Genomic DNA, 17068 nt, shown 5'->3' on the forward strand with positions numbered 1-17068 from the left:
TGTCAAGACATGATAGGAGGAAGCACTAGATGGCAATCTTGTCAATCAATTCCTCCCCCTAATCTTTGCCTTGTGTTATACAAGGCAAAAGCTCAGGAAGTAGAATTTTTCTCTGCATTATCTGTGCTTGCTAAGGAGAGGAAACGCTCCTTAGCAAGCACTGTTTTTTACAGGAATGGGATACACTGAAATAGAAGGGGTGCAAGGATATTTGCTGATTCTATCGAAAGCAGTTAGATGAGCCGGCGCTCAGAAGGATACACATACTAACAGCAGCCACGTGCAGAGATGTAGTGATTCTTGCATTGTTTCTAGGGGAAATGTGCAGCAGCCTGGAAAGCAAAGTGTCAGAGATTTCAAAACCTACAATGATCTTAGGAACAAGAAAATATATGGGCTGTGTTAGGGTTAATATGAGGAAAAACAGATATCATGTATAATTGTGTGTACATTAATGCTAGGAGAAAAGTAAACAATTTTTGATGAATTTGAAGTATTAATGTAGTTATCAAATATAGGCACTGTACAGATATAAGAGGCATGATATCACTCAGACATAAGAAATGCAGAATTTGAATATAAGAGTACAACATGTACAGAAATGACAAACAAGACAGGAGGTCTTGTTTGTCATTTCTGTACATGTTGTACTCTCAGGGAGAATTATGCTTCTGATTAAGGAGCACATGAAATCTACGGATGTACATCCAGGTGATATGGATGGCCAGTGCAACGTGGAATCATTCTGATATGACAAACACTGGGAACACAAAAATGTGAGAAAGAATGTGTGAAAGACTGTGATGAATATAATGAACACCTATAAAGACAAACAGAGTGGGCCAGCAAATCAGAATGTCTTATAATGACAGAGTTTAACTTTCCAGATATTGACTGGAACTTTTGGGTTGGTCACTCACAAGGTAGCAAGATTTCTGTGGATTATTTGGATGGCTGTTTTTTTTTTTTTACAGCAGAATATCAGAGGCAACAAGAGAATACAATAATCTTGATCTGATTCTCGCAGTGACTCTTCATGCATTAAGAATCTGCAATAAAGGAACCACTAGGAGGCAGTGATCACAGATGTCCTGGTTTCACATTTATTTAAAGACCTACCAACTGTCAAAGGAAAAGGGAAGAACTTTTGCTTTCATAAAGGTAACTACAATGGTGTCACACAGTTTTCAAATTCTATGCAGTGAGACCAACTGATGATGATGCCAACAGCAAATTCTAAATGGAAAAGCATTCAGGAAAGTAATCATAGAAAATACCAGGTTTCTATATAAAATTTCAAATTGTTCAAACATTGTTCAAAGCTTATACCTAAATCTATGTCAGATGAACTGATGAGACTCAAAACAGAGAAGAAAAATGGAATGCATTTAAATTATCAGGTGATAATTTATATGCATGCAGATTCTTGATACAGAAAACTACAGTAGATATAAACTAGCCTGCAATAGTCACAAAGAAAGTTCGGCAAGTTAAAACAGATTACAAAAATGTCTAGCAAAGAATTCGAAGACTTCTTTACTTATCTAAACACTAGAAAGATGGAAATGAATCACATTGGCCCATGCTAGATATGAACAGAGTCATGGATGATAATTCTGCACAGGGCCAACAATAGTTACACCTTTTTTTCTGACAAAGTTGTTGACAAAATGAAAAGATATTTTCCATCTATACTCACACATGAGAAATTTTTTAAGGATGGAGATGCCATAACTGTATCAAATATTAACAGTGAGCTAAATGAGTTTGTGATAAATAAGAGAAAATGGCAGAAAAATCTTTAAAGCTGAACATAAAAAGGCAACTAGGTGGATGGGCTCGATCCAATTATATTAATGAAGGCAGCAAAAGAGTTAAGCAAAGTGCTAGCCATAATTATGAAAGCATCCTTGTATTCAGGAAGGTCTCTCATGTACTGGTGATTTCCCCAGGGGCATACATCTGGGCACACCCGGGTCCCTGGCTGGATATCATCATTCTTCTCTTTCTTGGCGATTCCCCCCCCCTCCTCTCTCTCTCTCTCTCTCTCTCTCTGTCTCTAATTCAGAAATTTTTTTTTTGGCTGGTGCAACATAAGCCTCAGGCTTCCTTGCATCATATGGCTAATAATAATAATATGCAAATATATCCAAATTCAGAAAAGGTGCAGGTACAACATAAGCTTCAGGCTTCCTTGCACCATATGGCTAATAATAATAATATGCAAATATATCCAAATTCAGAAAAGGTGCAGGGGGGTGATCAGAGGGTGAAATGAGTAACTACAGACCTCTTAGTTTGATTTCTATTTTCCAGGGGAAATAATGGAGTCACTGGTTAGAGAAGTAATATAGGGTCATCTAGGCAGGAATTATACTGCAGTCACAGCATGGATTTGTTAAGGGGAAATCTTGTCTAACCAATCTAATTGGATACTATGATATAGTAACAAAGTAACTGGATGCAAAAATTAATTTTGACATCATATACTTAGATTTCAGATACTATTACACATAAAAGCAAATATATAAGATTTTGATACTATTACACATAAAAGACCGCTATACAAATTGGGGCAGTGTGGCATTAAGGTCAAGTTAATGCTATGGATAAAGGGGTGGTGAGTGGGAGAAGAAAAAAGAGTTGTCGATAGGCACTGCTCTTCTTGGACTACTGTTATTAGTAGGTGTTCCCAAGATTCAGAACTAAGGCAATTGCTATTTTCTATATTTATTAATGATAATGATGAAAGCATATCAGGCTTAATGCCTTAAGTCTGCAAATGATCCAAAAGTTGGCCGGGTAGTTAATGACAGTAATCAGGGTATGCTACTGTAAAAAAATCTAGAAAACTAGACAGATGAGCTGAGAAGTGGCAATTTCAGAAGAACATTGACAAATGCAAGGTAATGCATATCAGTAATAGTAATACAAGAATAAGTTTAACAAGTGTATACACGGTGCTAAGGCAACTCATGGGATTCTGTAAATGATAAACAAGAATTTTGCCAGCAGGCATAAGGGAGTAATTATCCTGTTATACAAGGCAATGGTTTGGCCACATCTTAGGTACTGCACCCCCATCTGATGATGTAGAAGTGAGTAGTATGAATAACTTCAAGGAAAAACTAGACAAACTGTTAGAAGAAAAATTGGACAGTGTGTGTGTGTGTGTGTGTGTGTGTGTGTGTGTGTGTGTGTGTGTGTGTGTGTGTGTGTGTGTGTGTGTGTGTGTGTGTGCACGCGCATTTTTTTTTTTTTGGGTGATGCTATATATAAGCTTGCTTTCTTGCATCACTTATCCCTATTAATACTAATATTGACAGAATGAGATAGGAGATTTTGAGTCAAAAGGAAAGAAACCAGGGAAGGCAAGGTTCTAGATTAGGAAGTCTAGAAATAACAGCTACTGCTACTGTAGGAACCAAAGTGTCCCAAAGATGGGAAATTAATGCAATTTTTGGCAATGCCATATCCTGGGCAACACTAAAAAACCCAAAAAGCCATTAAACTGATGTCCAATGATAGAATTTACACTTCACTTCTCGGTAAATAACTTTAACTTCTCACAAGTAATTTAAAACACTTCAGCTGCCCTTTACAATTTCCATAAGATGGATCCACGATTTGCATTAAATCATAAAACGGATTCACGATTTGCATTAAATCATAAGACAATAAAAAAGTATTCTGATAATAAAAGCAAACTAAATCATGCATATAAAAAGAAATAAACCATGCAGCAATAACTATGACAATAGATATCCGAGGTCAGTGACATCAATATCTAATAACTCCGCCATCTAATTTTGTCCCCAATAATCAAATAGACCCTACTGAAGCATATCTTAAGGCAAATATCTGAGAGAAATCCAATTTAATAATACATTTTTAATTTAGTCAGCTTGAAAACTAATAAGGTAAATAAAATATATGTTGAGTTGTTCAGCTCCAATCCTTTCATAACACCATTTACAGCCATCAGACATAACATACCATACACTCCAAAAGCTCTGTCAGCAATGAGAAAAATCAGTGCCATATGCACAAGAATCCTCCCCCCAATAGAGGATTTCACTGGCCTTTGCATAAAGGGTTGTTATACAAAGGGTACTAGGAAAGTTTTGCAATACAGCTTTGTTTATTTAATTTTTTCAAAGTAATTTCCTCTACATTCAATACACCTCTCCATCCTCCGAAACCAATCTTTAAACCAGTTCTGCCAAGTTTCACTAGGGAGTAAAGCACACTCGCTGTCCCAAGCCCGTAGAAGGTCCTCATCACTGGAAAACCGCCTCCCTTTTAGCTTCATTTTCACTTTTCACATGCGGGAACAGTGCAAAGTCGCAGGGAGCAAGGTCTGGACTGTAGGGAGGGTGCTCGAGAAGTTTCAGTCCTGTCGTGGTCAAATATTCGGTGCAGGCTTTGGCGCGGTGAGCTGAGCATTATCGTGATGAAGGTACCAGGTGTCCATTCTTGACTTTGGCCGCAGGTTCTTCATAGATCTAATGACTTTAGGCAGGCATTGTTCAGTATACCACTTAGCTGTGACTGTCTTCTGCGTGTCCAAAACTACACGTTCCACAATTCCACTCGATTTGAAAAATACAGCTATCATTTTCTTCTTTACAGATCAGGATTTTCTGACAATTACGAGTGTGTCGTCATCATCAAAGACCCAAACTTTGTTTTGAGCCTTGGTCGGCAGATCGTAATAGTACAGCCAAGTCTCGTCACCTGTCACGATGTTGTTCACATACCGAGATTGTCCCTTATCAAACTTTTTTAACATCTCCCGGCACCAAGTCACACGTCGTGTCATCTGCTCTTCAGTCAGTTGATGCGGCACCCAGAGAGAACAAAGTTTCTTCACGTGCAAATGATCTTGCAGAATCGAACGAATTGCTGGTGCATTTAGGCCCAAAGTATCCTCTATCTGTTGGTAGGTCACTCGCCTGTTTTCGTCAAGCATTTTCCTCACAGCAGTAACGTTTTCCTCCGTAACTGACGTTCGTGGCCTTCCCGGCCTCTCAGAATCCTCCAGAGTGAAATTTCCCCTTTGGAATTCTCTATACCACCTGAATATCGTTGTACGATGTGGACAATCATCATCTAGTGCAAGAGTCATTTCTTCTAAGCACTGGTCTATGGTTAAACCACGCACGAAATTATACCGCAAAACTGTCCTTATCTCATTTCGTGACCACGATGCCATCGCAAGCACTTTACACTCTCACTACTAATGAATAACTGAGCCCATCGACTTGGCGCGGCGGCTACTATGCACATATGAACATGTCTCAACATGCAGCAACAAGCAGCTTCCTGTGATTCATTGTTGCGTCATATTGCAAAACTTTCCTAGTACCCTTTGTATTTGTTCTTTATATCTCAAATCTAGCAAGAATATTTCTCAGTTTGGTTTCCATGCTAATCCTTTCAGACCGCCTTTTAGTCATATTAATGTTTTATACTTCATTGCTATTCACATTTTAAATCGATCCAGCATAAGTATGTCTTTTGAAATACCAATGGAGGCCACAATTTTTTCATAGGTGACATTTTTCATTTAATAATGTTAATGTTCTGTTTATACTTCAGAATGACCACCAGATCACAGGAGTTTAAAATTAATCATTTTTTGACAATGAATAAAACTGTTAACTATGGCAGTCATATGTCCACTCAAACACACATGCTACTGCACTGACCACTTGGCCACAATGGATGCACAACTCAACTTAGATTAAATATTAAGCCAATTTGACTACTTTACTTCAGTTGTTGTTATTTGGTTTTTAGGAGCATTAGCAACTAAGGCCATATTGCTCCGGGGATATGTGGTGGTCATTCCCTGACCTTTCCGCATCCTCCATATTTGGTGGCTCACAGGCTTGAACCCCGGTCTAATCAAGAAGCGTGTGCTACGCACTGCTGCTCCTGCCCACCTGGCTACGGAGGCGCCACTTTACTTCAGAAGTTTATACAAACAGAAAGAATGAGTAACTGGATTTGCATCTCACATCTTTCTGTTTATAATAATACTGATGAATTATTATATAAAAATACTAAAACTTTACTGACAGCAAACTAAAACTTCTATTTATAATAAAAATATAAAATCTGAGATAATAACAATATATACGTAACTATTTGCAATAAGAAGATAACATCTAAAGCAATAAATCAGAACTTCTGAGGTTTATCCCATTTTTATCAACTGTATAACTGTGTATAGCAGCCTTGCATATAAAACATCAGCTGGTTGCATATGCTGACTAATTCAAGCAATCACAACCAGCAGAGTCCCCACTTTTTTTTTTTTTTTTTTTTTTTGTGTTCTTTTCCAAATTTTATAAAAATGGTTACTATGCCATGAAATATCCTGAAGATACTGAAATATCAGCATAGGCAATGGGATTTTTATTTGGGGGGGAAGCACTTTTTGTCCTATTAATATATGCATGACTCTGAACTTGGCATTTGGGATGATTCAAAAATGAGATGAATATGAACACCTCCTGTATTCTATATGGGAAGTATCTCTGCCCAACAGCAAGAACTGATTGTGGGTGGGTAAATGATGTGAGCACTATTTGGGTCAATCTGATATCCACCCAGCCAAAAGTGTGGGGCACCCATGGAGTTCACCATTACACCTTACTTGTGTACACAAAATGATTGCCATTTTCTATATAGCTGATCATTTAGCCTGGGCAAAGTCAAGTCATTTGTACTTACAAGATATGTAATCTATTTTCAATGAAAATGGATTATACGTTTTCAATACAAGTATAAATAAATGATGCTGGATATTACAGTGGAGCAAACTTTAAAAGAATATCATGAAAAGTTTAAGTGGTCTTACTATAAGGAGCAGGGCGATCACTAGTATTGATTAGCAAGATGGACATTAAGAACATGAACATCCTGCAACACAAGTAATACTGTAGAATTCTGCAGAGTTAAAGCTAAGACAAGTGAACAGCATGCACATATTTAAGAGAAATCTAATATATGCAAAGATGACAGTGATGTACAGCTGTTTTCAGAATGGCTCCAGGCACACCCACAGTTTCTGAAGCCAGAGAAGATGATATCAGTTGCAACCAGCCTATTGGAGACAATTATTGTAGCAGTTATGAAACTGGTCTAAAATCAAAGCTGGCAACAACCTTGATGCAGTCAAATAAAAATACAGAGTAGTTCCACTGGCCATGATCTCTTTGGAATTATAACAGAGCAATTCCTATCAATACTCCTGTATCTTACCAGATAACTGTTATTTTTGGTTTTTAGGAGCATTAGCAACTAAGGCCATATTGCTCCAGGAGTATGCGGTGGTCATTCCCTGACCTTTCCGCATCCTCCATATTTGGTGGTCATGGGCTCGAACCCTGGTCTAATCAAGAAGCGTGGGCTATGCACTGCTGCTCCTGCCCACCTCGCTACGGAGGCACCTACCAGACAACTTTCTCACCTTTTAAAAATCAGGAAAATCTTTTGTGCCTACTTACAGTAAGGAGACAGTAAGGTCACTCTCCTTTTAGTAAAAAAGAACTGTGGAAGTTAAAGGAGTGTGCACTGCATGATATTTTCAACACCATAAAAGAAAACAATGTGGACTGCAAGAACTGTGGTTTACTATAGCTGAAGACTTCCTCTTGCAGTGCACTGCCTGATTACAAAATGGAATATATACAATGAATTTTTTTTATGATCCGTCAAATGTGAAATTGCATACTTGTATGCAATTTCACATATGACTATAACTGTCATCATTGCTGATGGTTACATAGAAAGTGCAATTAACATGAACATCTGTACATTTCATTGAAGGTGAAATGTATAAATGTTCTCTTAGAGCCATGAATGTTACATAAATGAATAAAAACTCCTGATCATCCAGGGCGGTTAAGAAATAAATTTTCTCAGATTATCAAAACTTTGGATTTTTATGTATATACTGCATACTAACAGTGAAAGAAGAGTTTACATAAAAGACAAGGTGCTTTTGTTATACTATGCAACAAAACTTAAAGGTTAACCAAACCACCTAACTTGGAATAAGCTTTTCTCCACCAAATAAGTAACCCTACAGGGGATATATCTTTGCACTTTACTTGCTGATCAGCAAATGGAATTTGGAAAGGCACAATCTCCTGTCCCTTGGACAGGAGATTGTGCCTTTCTCTTTGCTAAGCTCTAAATTTGCTAAATTCTTTGCTAAATACTAACCTCTTTGGATCAATCATATACCACTGTGCAACCTTTCATTCATAGCATAGGGAAAACACACTATCTCAATGGAACATACTGCAAATATATGCTGCATTAAGGACCCATAATGCACAGTGCACACCAATATGCATAACTGGATCTAAAACTGACAGTCATGGTGGTGCAGCTGCATTATTTCCCAAAGTCACCATAGCTAAGAAATATCATAATAGCTGCAAAGCAGAATTCTGTATTATTCACATAGCCCTAAAAAATTTCACATACTCAACAACCACACTGGACAGCATTATATATACCAATTCTATTAGCACTATCAAAAATATATAGCAAAAGACAAAGAACCTCTTACTCAGACAGATCTGAAATATCCTGAAAAAGTTAAATGAGAACAGACAAGTCCTCTTTCTTTTGGATCCCTGGTCATGGGATCAACAGAAATGAACATACTGACTTAGCTGACAAAATTGCAAACAGATTCTATAGATCCATCCTTTAGTATACCCATCTCGGCCTACTGTTTCATTTAAAAAAAAAAAAAAAAAAAGTGATGGGTTGAACAATGGCAACACATCTGGCAAAGCTGCATAAAAACACATTCTTAAAATTAATTTAAACATGTCCTTAAAACCTTAAATTTAAATTCTTCAAAGTTTCTTAAATATACAACATTCATTGTAATGTATGTATGCCATCCTACACTAATACGTTACAATCAGTCAGTCAGTCACAATCCAATCATTTTATGTAATAAGTTCATAAATTTGAGCCTACAGTATTTTTTAATTATGTGATGTCAAGTCCCAACAAAAGATGAGCTGCTAGTTAATATTTCTGTAATTTTAATTTCCATCTCCCCCCCCCCAACAGCCCTCTAGAAAATTATAAATAAGAGATTTGTCTCTTTCCTATTATTAAATTAATTATTTCTCTTCCCAGACATCTAAAAAAACTTACATGCTCTCTTGATATCTTCTTCAGTAGCTTCAAAGCGCTTGTGTTTCAGCCCAAGTACAGCATAATGATCTTGATTCTTTAAAGAAATTATATATATATATATATATATATATATTTAATTTAAGGAAAAAAATGCTCTATTTAATCATGCCCTATCCTGAAATGATATTCAAGCATACAGTAAACTCCTGGGAAGGAGTAATATCATAGTAATAAATGCTGAACACACTGCACACATACCATTTCTGAAAAATAGTTCCATACATTAAAAATTCAGTATTAGTAAATTAATAAGAGGAGTTTACCTCAATATAGTACGTGGAACACTTCCGTATGATACCCTCCAGAAATTAAAACGGAAAAAACGAAAAAATCGACAACTTACCGGTACATTAAAGTAAAATATAAATAATTAAAGTAAAATATAAATAATTAAATAATCAATTTAACACAATTCAAAACAATTAAAATTCAAATTAACGCAATTAAAAGAATCTAACGAAAATATTCAGAAAATATTCAATGACAGTTCAGCTTTACGAGAACTTCGAGAAAATAAGGACATTATTATACAGAGGGCAGATAAAGGAGATACAGTGGTAATACTAGATAAACATGATTATATTAATAAGTTAGATTCAGTTGTATCTGATAGCTCCACTTATTGTGAAGTGGACCCGACACTGTTTACCAATTTGGTAAATCAATACAATAAAACGTTAACCACATATCGTAAAAACGACTACATTACTATGGTTCAGTTGAAGGAATTGAAGTCCAGAACATACAATATTCCTGCACTTTTTGGTCAGGTAAAATTACACAAACCTGGATTTCCGATTCGACCTATTGTTTCCTACAGGAACTCGGCATTTTCAGCCTTAGCCACACATGTATATAACATTATAAAACCTTTTAGACAGGTTATACAATTTGGGATTAAGAATTACGATACATTATTTAATAATCTTAAAGACTGTAGACTCAGCGACAATGACAATTTATTCTCATTAGATGTTACATCATTATATACGAATGTAAACATTGAATACACATTAGATATTATTTGGGATATGTTAAATAAAAACTCGACACCGATTAATTATACGAAGCTGCCTATAAAGGAGATTTTTCACTTAATTAAACTATTAGTTGAGGCTAACTACATCACCTTTCGAGACAAGGTGTACAAACAAATTTTTGGATTACCAATGGGTTTGAGCCTGAGTGGCTTAATGTCAGAGATCTATCTCTCAACGATTGAGCAGATACATTTGACACCTTTTCGTCCCCGTATCACATACTATGGGAGGTATTTAGACGATGTTCTAGTTATTACCGATAGTAGTACTATCCAAGATATTTTACATTCGTTTAACAATATTCATTCTAGACTCAAATTTACACTGGAAAGGGAAGATACGGATACTAAGTCATTAAACTTTCTAAATTTCACGCTTACCCGGGACTCGAACAAAATACAATTTAGCATCTATTGAAAACCCACAAACACCGGTATGCTTCTACATTATAATAGCTACCACCCGTTCACCTACAAAAGATCGATTATCTTTAATCAATTTCTAAATGCCTATAAATATTCAACGACGGATTCTGCTTTAGACTCAGAAATACAAATATTAACTAGCAGATTCTTGAACAGGGGTTATCCCATTAACACAATAAATCGAATTAGGGTACAAGCTAAGGATAGGATACAAAATACTGCACCAATCAACAATAGTAATATCAAAAAATACTTTATTTCTGTCCCATATGTTGAACAGTGGCACAAACAGCTTAACAGATTCTTTAAAGATACCGAATTTAAAATTATAGCTAGGCCTATACGGAAGTTACACACTATACTGAACAATCGCTCGGTTCTTTCGACGTTCGCAACACAAATTAATGATCTAGTATACAACATTTCTTGCGGTGATTGCGACTCGTCTTATCAGGGTTCCACGCGGTTTTCTCTTAATATCCGTGTAAATCAACACGAAGCCTCTGTTCGTGCTTCTCGTTCAACAGCGTCAGAATTAGCCTTTCATGCCATTAACGAAAAACATACTTTTTTATTTAACGAGGCCAAAATACTTAACGTTCAACGTAATTATACGCGACTATTAATTGCAGAAACCGTTGAAATTAAATTACACGAGAATTCTGTTAATGTTCGGCGGCCATATTTGATCTCCGATGCGTGGACCTTTACGCGCATGCGCGAAGACACATAATCACTATTTAAGTTGCAGGTTTAGCCTGATTCGGTAATTTTCATTCCTGTGATCACGACAGTCGGTCGAAAAGCATTGTCAGCTTCAGGAAGGAAAATCGTTTTGAATATTTTCGTTAGATTCTTTTAATTGCGTTAATTTGAATTTTAATTGTTTTGAATTGTGTTAAATTGATTATTTAATTATTTATATTTTACTTTAATTATTTATATTTTACTTTAATGTACCGGTAAGTTGTCGATTTTTTCGTTTTTTCCGTTTTAATTTCTGGAGGGTATCATACGGAAGTGTTCCACGTACTATATTGAGGTAAACTCCTCTTATTAATTTACTAATATTATTATCAACGTAGAACATATTGAGTATTACAGCTCTGATTCATACTATCTAATTAATTTTCAAACTCTTATTGACTATTTCATTCACTTCCTGTCTCTCCAGTAGTATACAATCGATACACACAATTATGGGAGATTTTTTCAATGGCTTGGTACAAAATTACATTAAATCTACACTAAGGTACTCGGCCCAAAGTTACCATATTTCTTTCCTAAAATATTGCCTTCAAAACAACATCGTTCCGAAGTTTGCCAGGGTAAATTTAAATCAAAAAATTTCAGGCATAAAACAACTATCACTGGCGACATCACGTAATATTGTTAAGCTTGCCTTAAAATCTCGATATTCGGATAAACAAAAATACCTTTCCCAGGTTAGGAAGCTTCGCGATAAATTAAAAAATTATCTACATCCGAACGATTGGTCTGTATTGAAGACCTCCATAGATTTGCGACGGGAAGCACAGGCCTCAGAAATAAAAAACAGACACGTTAATAAGTTGCAAACATTATCGAATAGTTCAAGACACGATCATGCGAATTCTAACACATTGTCGCGAGCTTGCGACCAAGTTCACACGAGTTGGGTGACATCCCCCCCACAGACACATAACGCACTACCACAGAATATGTCGGCTAGTTCACGAACACCCCCTCACCCAGTATCCAAGGAACCGACATATCAACAGGTTACAAATCTTTCCTCGTGTACACTATCGCAGGACCAGATTTCACTTTTATCCAAAGGATTAAATTATAATTTACCACCTCGAAAGCTGCCAAAAAAACAATGCGTAATTGATTTTGAATTTGGACTTCGTAGTGTTCCACAAAAAGATGTATTTATTCAACAAGTTAACCAAGTAGTGAATAACATAAAAGAAACACGACTTCCTAAATTGAATACACATGACAGTTCAGCTTTACGAGAACTTCGAGAAAATAAGGACATTATTATACAGAGGGCAGATAAAGGAGATACAGTGGTAATACTAGATAAACATGATTATATTAATAAGTTAGATTCAGTTGTATCTGATAGCTCCACTTATTGTGAAGTGGACCCGACACTGTTTACCAATTTGGTAAATCAATACAATAAAACGTTAACCACATATCGTAAAAACGACTACATTACTATGGTTCAGTTGAAGGAATTGAAGTCCAGAACATACAATATTCCTGCACTTTTTGGTCAGGTAAAATTACACAAACCTGGATTTCCGATTCGACCTATTGTTTCCTACAGGAACTCGGCATTTTCAGCCTTAGCCACACATGTATATAACATTATAAAACCTTTTAGACAGGTTATACAATTTGGGATTAAGAATTACGATACATTATTTAATAATCTTAAAGACTGTAGACTCAGCGACAATGACAATTTATTCTCATTAGATGTTACATCATTATATACGAATGTAAACATTGAATACACATTAGATATTATTTGGGATATGTTAAATAAAAACTCGACACCGATTAATTATACGAAGCTGCCTATAAAGGAGATTTTTCACTTAATTAAACTATTAGTTGAGGCTAACTACATCACCTTTCGAGACAAGGTGTACAAACAAATTTTTGGATTACCAATGGGTTTGAGCCTGAGTGGCTTAATGTCAGAGATCTATCTCTCAACGATTGAGCAGATACATTTGACACCTTTTCGTCCCCGTATCACATACTATGGGAGGTATTTAGACGATGTTCTAGTTATTACCGATAGTAGTACTATCCAAGATATTTTACATTCGTTTAACAATATTCATTCTAGACTCAAATTTACACTGGAAAGGGAAGATACGGATACTAAGTCATTAAACTTTCTAAATTTCACGCTTACCCGGGACTCGAACAAAATACAATTTAGCATCTATCGAAAACCCACAAACACTGGTATGCTTCTACATTATAATAGCTACCACCCGTTCACCTACAAAAGATCGATTATCTTTAATCAATTTCTAAATGCCTATAAATATTCAACGACGGATTCTGCTTTAGACTCAGAAATACAAATATTAACTAGCAGATTCTTGAACAGGGGTTATCCCATTAACACAATAAATCGAATTAGGGTACAAGCTAAGGATAGGATACAAAATACTGCACCAATCAACAATAGTAATATCAAAAAATACTTTATTTCTGTCCCATATGTTGAACAGTGGCACAAACAGCTTAACAGATTCTTTAAAGATACCGAATTTAAAATTATAGCTAGGCCTATACGGAAGTTACACACTATACTGAACAATCGCTCGGTTCTTTCGACGTTCGCAACACAAATTAATGATCTAGTATACAACATTTCTTGCGGTGATTGCGACTCGTCTTATCAGGGTTCCACGCGGTTTTCTCTTAATATCCGTGTAAATCAACACGAAGCCTCTGTTCGTGCTTCTCGTTCAACAGCGTCAGAATTAGCCTTTCATGCCATTAACGAAAAACATACTTTTTTATTTAACGAGGCCAAAATACTTAACGTTCAACGTAATTATACGCGACTATTAATTGCAGAAACCGTTGAAATTAAATTACACGAGAATTCTGTTAATGTTCGGCGGCCATATTTGATCTCCGATGCGTGGACCTTTACGCGCATGTGCGAAGACACATAATCACTATTTAAGTTGCAGGTTTAGCCTGATTCGGTAATTTTCATTCCTGTGATCACGACAGTCGGTCGAAAAGCATTGTCAGCTTCAGGAAGGAAAATCGTTTTGAATATTTTCGTTAGATTCTTTTAATTGCGTTAATTTGAATTTTAATTGTTTTGAATTGTGTTAAATTGATTATTTAATTATTTATATTTTACTTTAATTATTTATATTTTACTTTAATGTACCGGTAAGTTGTCGATTTTTTCGTTTTTTCCGTTTTAATTTCTGGAGGGTATCATACGGAAGTGTTCCACGTACTATATTGAGGTAAACTCCTCTTATTAATTTACTAATATTATTATCAACGTAGAACATATTGAGTATTACAGCTCTGATTCATACTATCTAATTAAAAATTCAGTTATTAAATATCAATTACTACATTTCTACAATCTCTTTTAACAATCATAAAATTAAAATCTCAATACTACTTACAACAATATTATATAATCATGAGTAAGCATAATTAGAAAAGAAAAAAAAATACTGTGCATGTGTCTCTTGGCAGAGTTGGATGAAGGGCTGAATTTCCATTTCTAGGCATGGCACCAGGCAAAGGAGCAAAGATGTTACTCTTCAGTAGAAAGGGGAGCATTTCCCAAACATGGAGAGTGAAGCATTATTTGGGTGGGGGGGCTGCAACTAGTGTTACAACTATTACAAGTGTTGCAATACTTGTAATAGATTAATCACATAACCTTTGTAATAAGGTAAATCGAAACAGACACTTCAGTTTAAATTGCATATGTATTTTAATAAACAATGTATATCAGTGATCGTGGTATTAATTGGCATAATTAATTAGACTTGGAAGAATGTGTCACTGCCAGTGATAACTTCCTGAATCCTTGTTTAACAAAATGGCATACATGGTAGGATAATATGCTTTCATAGCAAAAACATTTTATTCTTCTGGTAGTTAATATTGTGCAATTTTTGAAACAAATTCAGCTAAAGGGAATGTTCAAGGAGATCAGTGATAAATGGATTAATCCAGAAGTTTTAAAATGTGGATGCTAAAACTGACAATAACAATGTATTGCCAGTAGAAAGAGAACAGTGTGGTCAGTGAAGAAGTTTCAATTTCTTCCAAAACTGTGAAATGCCTGTATCAGCAATCAGCTACGTCAGTATGAAGATGCACCATTTTGATGCATCAGAGCTTTAGCAAATGAATTGATTTTTCTGATTCATTTCTATGACTTTTACAAATAAATCCAGTGGTTCTTAAAAACATGTGGTTTATAGATGAAGTTCATTTTCACCTCGATGGTGAAAATGTGGTCTATGGTTACAATAACAAGCAAAACATGTAAATATGAGTCAGAGAAAATCAACAGGGGGCTCACATCTGGTGAGTATGGGCTTGGCAAACCCAGGGTCCTGAGCTGGATATCATCATTCTTCTCTTTCTTGTTGATTCCTTTCTACTTTTCGCGCTCGTTCGCGCTCGCTCGCTCTCGCTCTCTCTCTCTCTCTCTGTAACTCGGGGATTTTTTTTTTTTTTTTTTTTTTTTTGGGTGGTGCAGCATAAGCCTCAGGCTTCCTTGCTGTTGTTGTTGTTATTTGGTTTTTAGGAGCATTAGCAACTAAGGCCATATTGCTCAGGGGATATGCAGTGGTCATTCCCTGACCTTTCTGCATCCTCCGTATTTGGTGGTCATGGGCTCGAAAGGCTTCCTTGCACCATATGGTTAATAATAATAATATAGACATTGTTGCACCTTCAAAAAGTGCACAGCTTGGTACAGTTTCAGCCAAAGGAATTATTCTCCCATTTTCCTTGCTGATATGGTTACATATGAACATTACAAACTGACAATAACAATGTATTGCCAGTAGAAACAGAACAGTGTGGTCAGTGAAGAAGTTTCAATTCCTTCCAAAACTGTGAAATGCCTGTATCAGCAATCAGCTACGTCAGTATGAAGATGCACCATTTTGATGCATCAGAGCTTTAGCAAATGAATTGATTTTTCTGATTCATTTCTATGACTTTTACAAATAAATCCAGTGGTTCTTAAAAACATGTGGTTTATAGATGAAGTTCATTTTCACCTCGATGGTGAAAATGTGGTCTATGGTTACAATAACAAGCAAAACATGTAAATATGAGTCAGAGAAAATCAACAGGGGGCTCACATCTGGTGAGTATGGGCTTGGCAAACCCAGGGTCCTGAGCTGGATATCATCATTCTTCTCTTTCTTGTTGATTCCTTTCTACTTTTCACGCTCGTTCGCGCTCGCTCGCTCTCGCTCTCTCTCTCTCTCTCTGTAACTCGGGGATTTTTTTTTTTTTTTTTTTTTGGGTGGTGCAGCATAAGCCTCAGGCTTCCTTGCTGTTGTTGTTGTTATTTGGTTTTTAGGAGCATTAGCAACTAAGGCCATATTGCTCAGGGGATATGCAGTGGTCATTCCCTGACCTTTCTGCATCCTCCGTATTTGGTGGTCATGGGCTCGAAAGGCTTCCTTGCACCATATGGTTAATAATAATAATATAGACATTGTTGCACCTTCAAAAAGTGCACAGCTTGGTACAGTTTCAGCCAAAGGAATTACTTCTCCCATTTTCCTTGCTGATATGGTTACATCTGAACATTACAGGCAGCCTTTGAAGATTTCATCC

The 17068-nt window shown here is 36.1% G+C and overlaps 1 protein-coding gene across 1 annotated transcript in view; it reads right to left on the minus strand.

Moving 5' to 3' along the window:
- Nucleotides 1-17068, minus strand: part of LOC150086853 (dnaJ homolog subfamily C member 2) — a 451294-nt gene that overhangs the window by 359403 nt on the left and 74823 nt on the right. Inside the window, exon 3 of the mRNA XM_090371629.1 lies at nucleotides 9196-9271. Within this exon, the coding sequence (XP_090227755.1) occupies nucleotides 9196-9271 (76 nt within the window). The remainder of the gene's footprint in view (nucleotides 1-9195; nucleotides 9272-17068) is intronic.

This window comes from Mastigoproctus giganteus, chromosome 4 (genome assembly GCF_048544385.1).
Source record: "Mastigoproctus giganteus isolate SK-2022 chromosome 4, ASM4854438v1, whole genome shotgun sequence".
NCBI lineage: Eukaryota > Metazoa > Arthropoda > Arachnida > Uropygi > Thelyphonidae > Mastigoproctus > Mastigoproctus giganteus.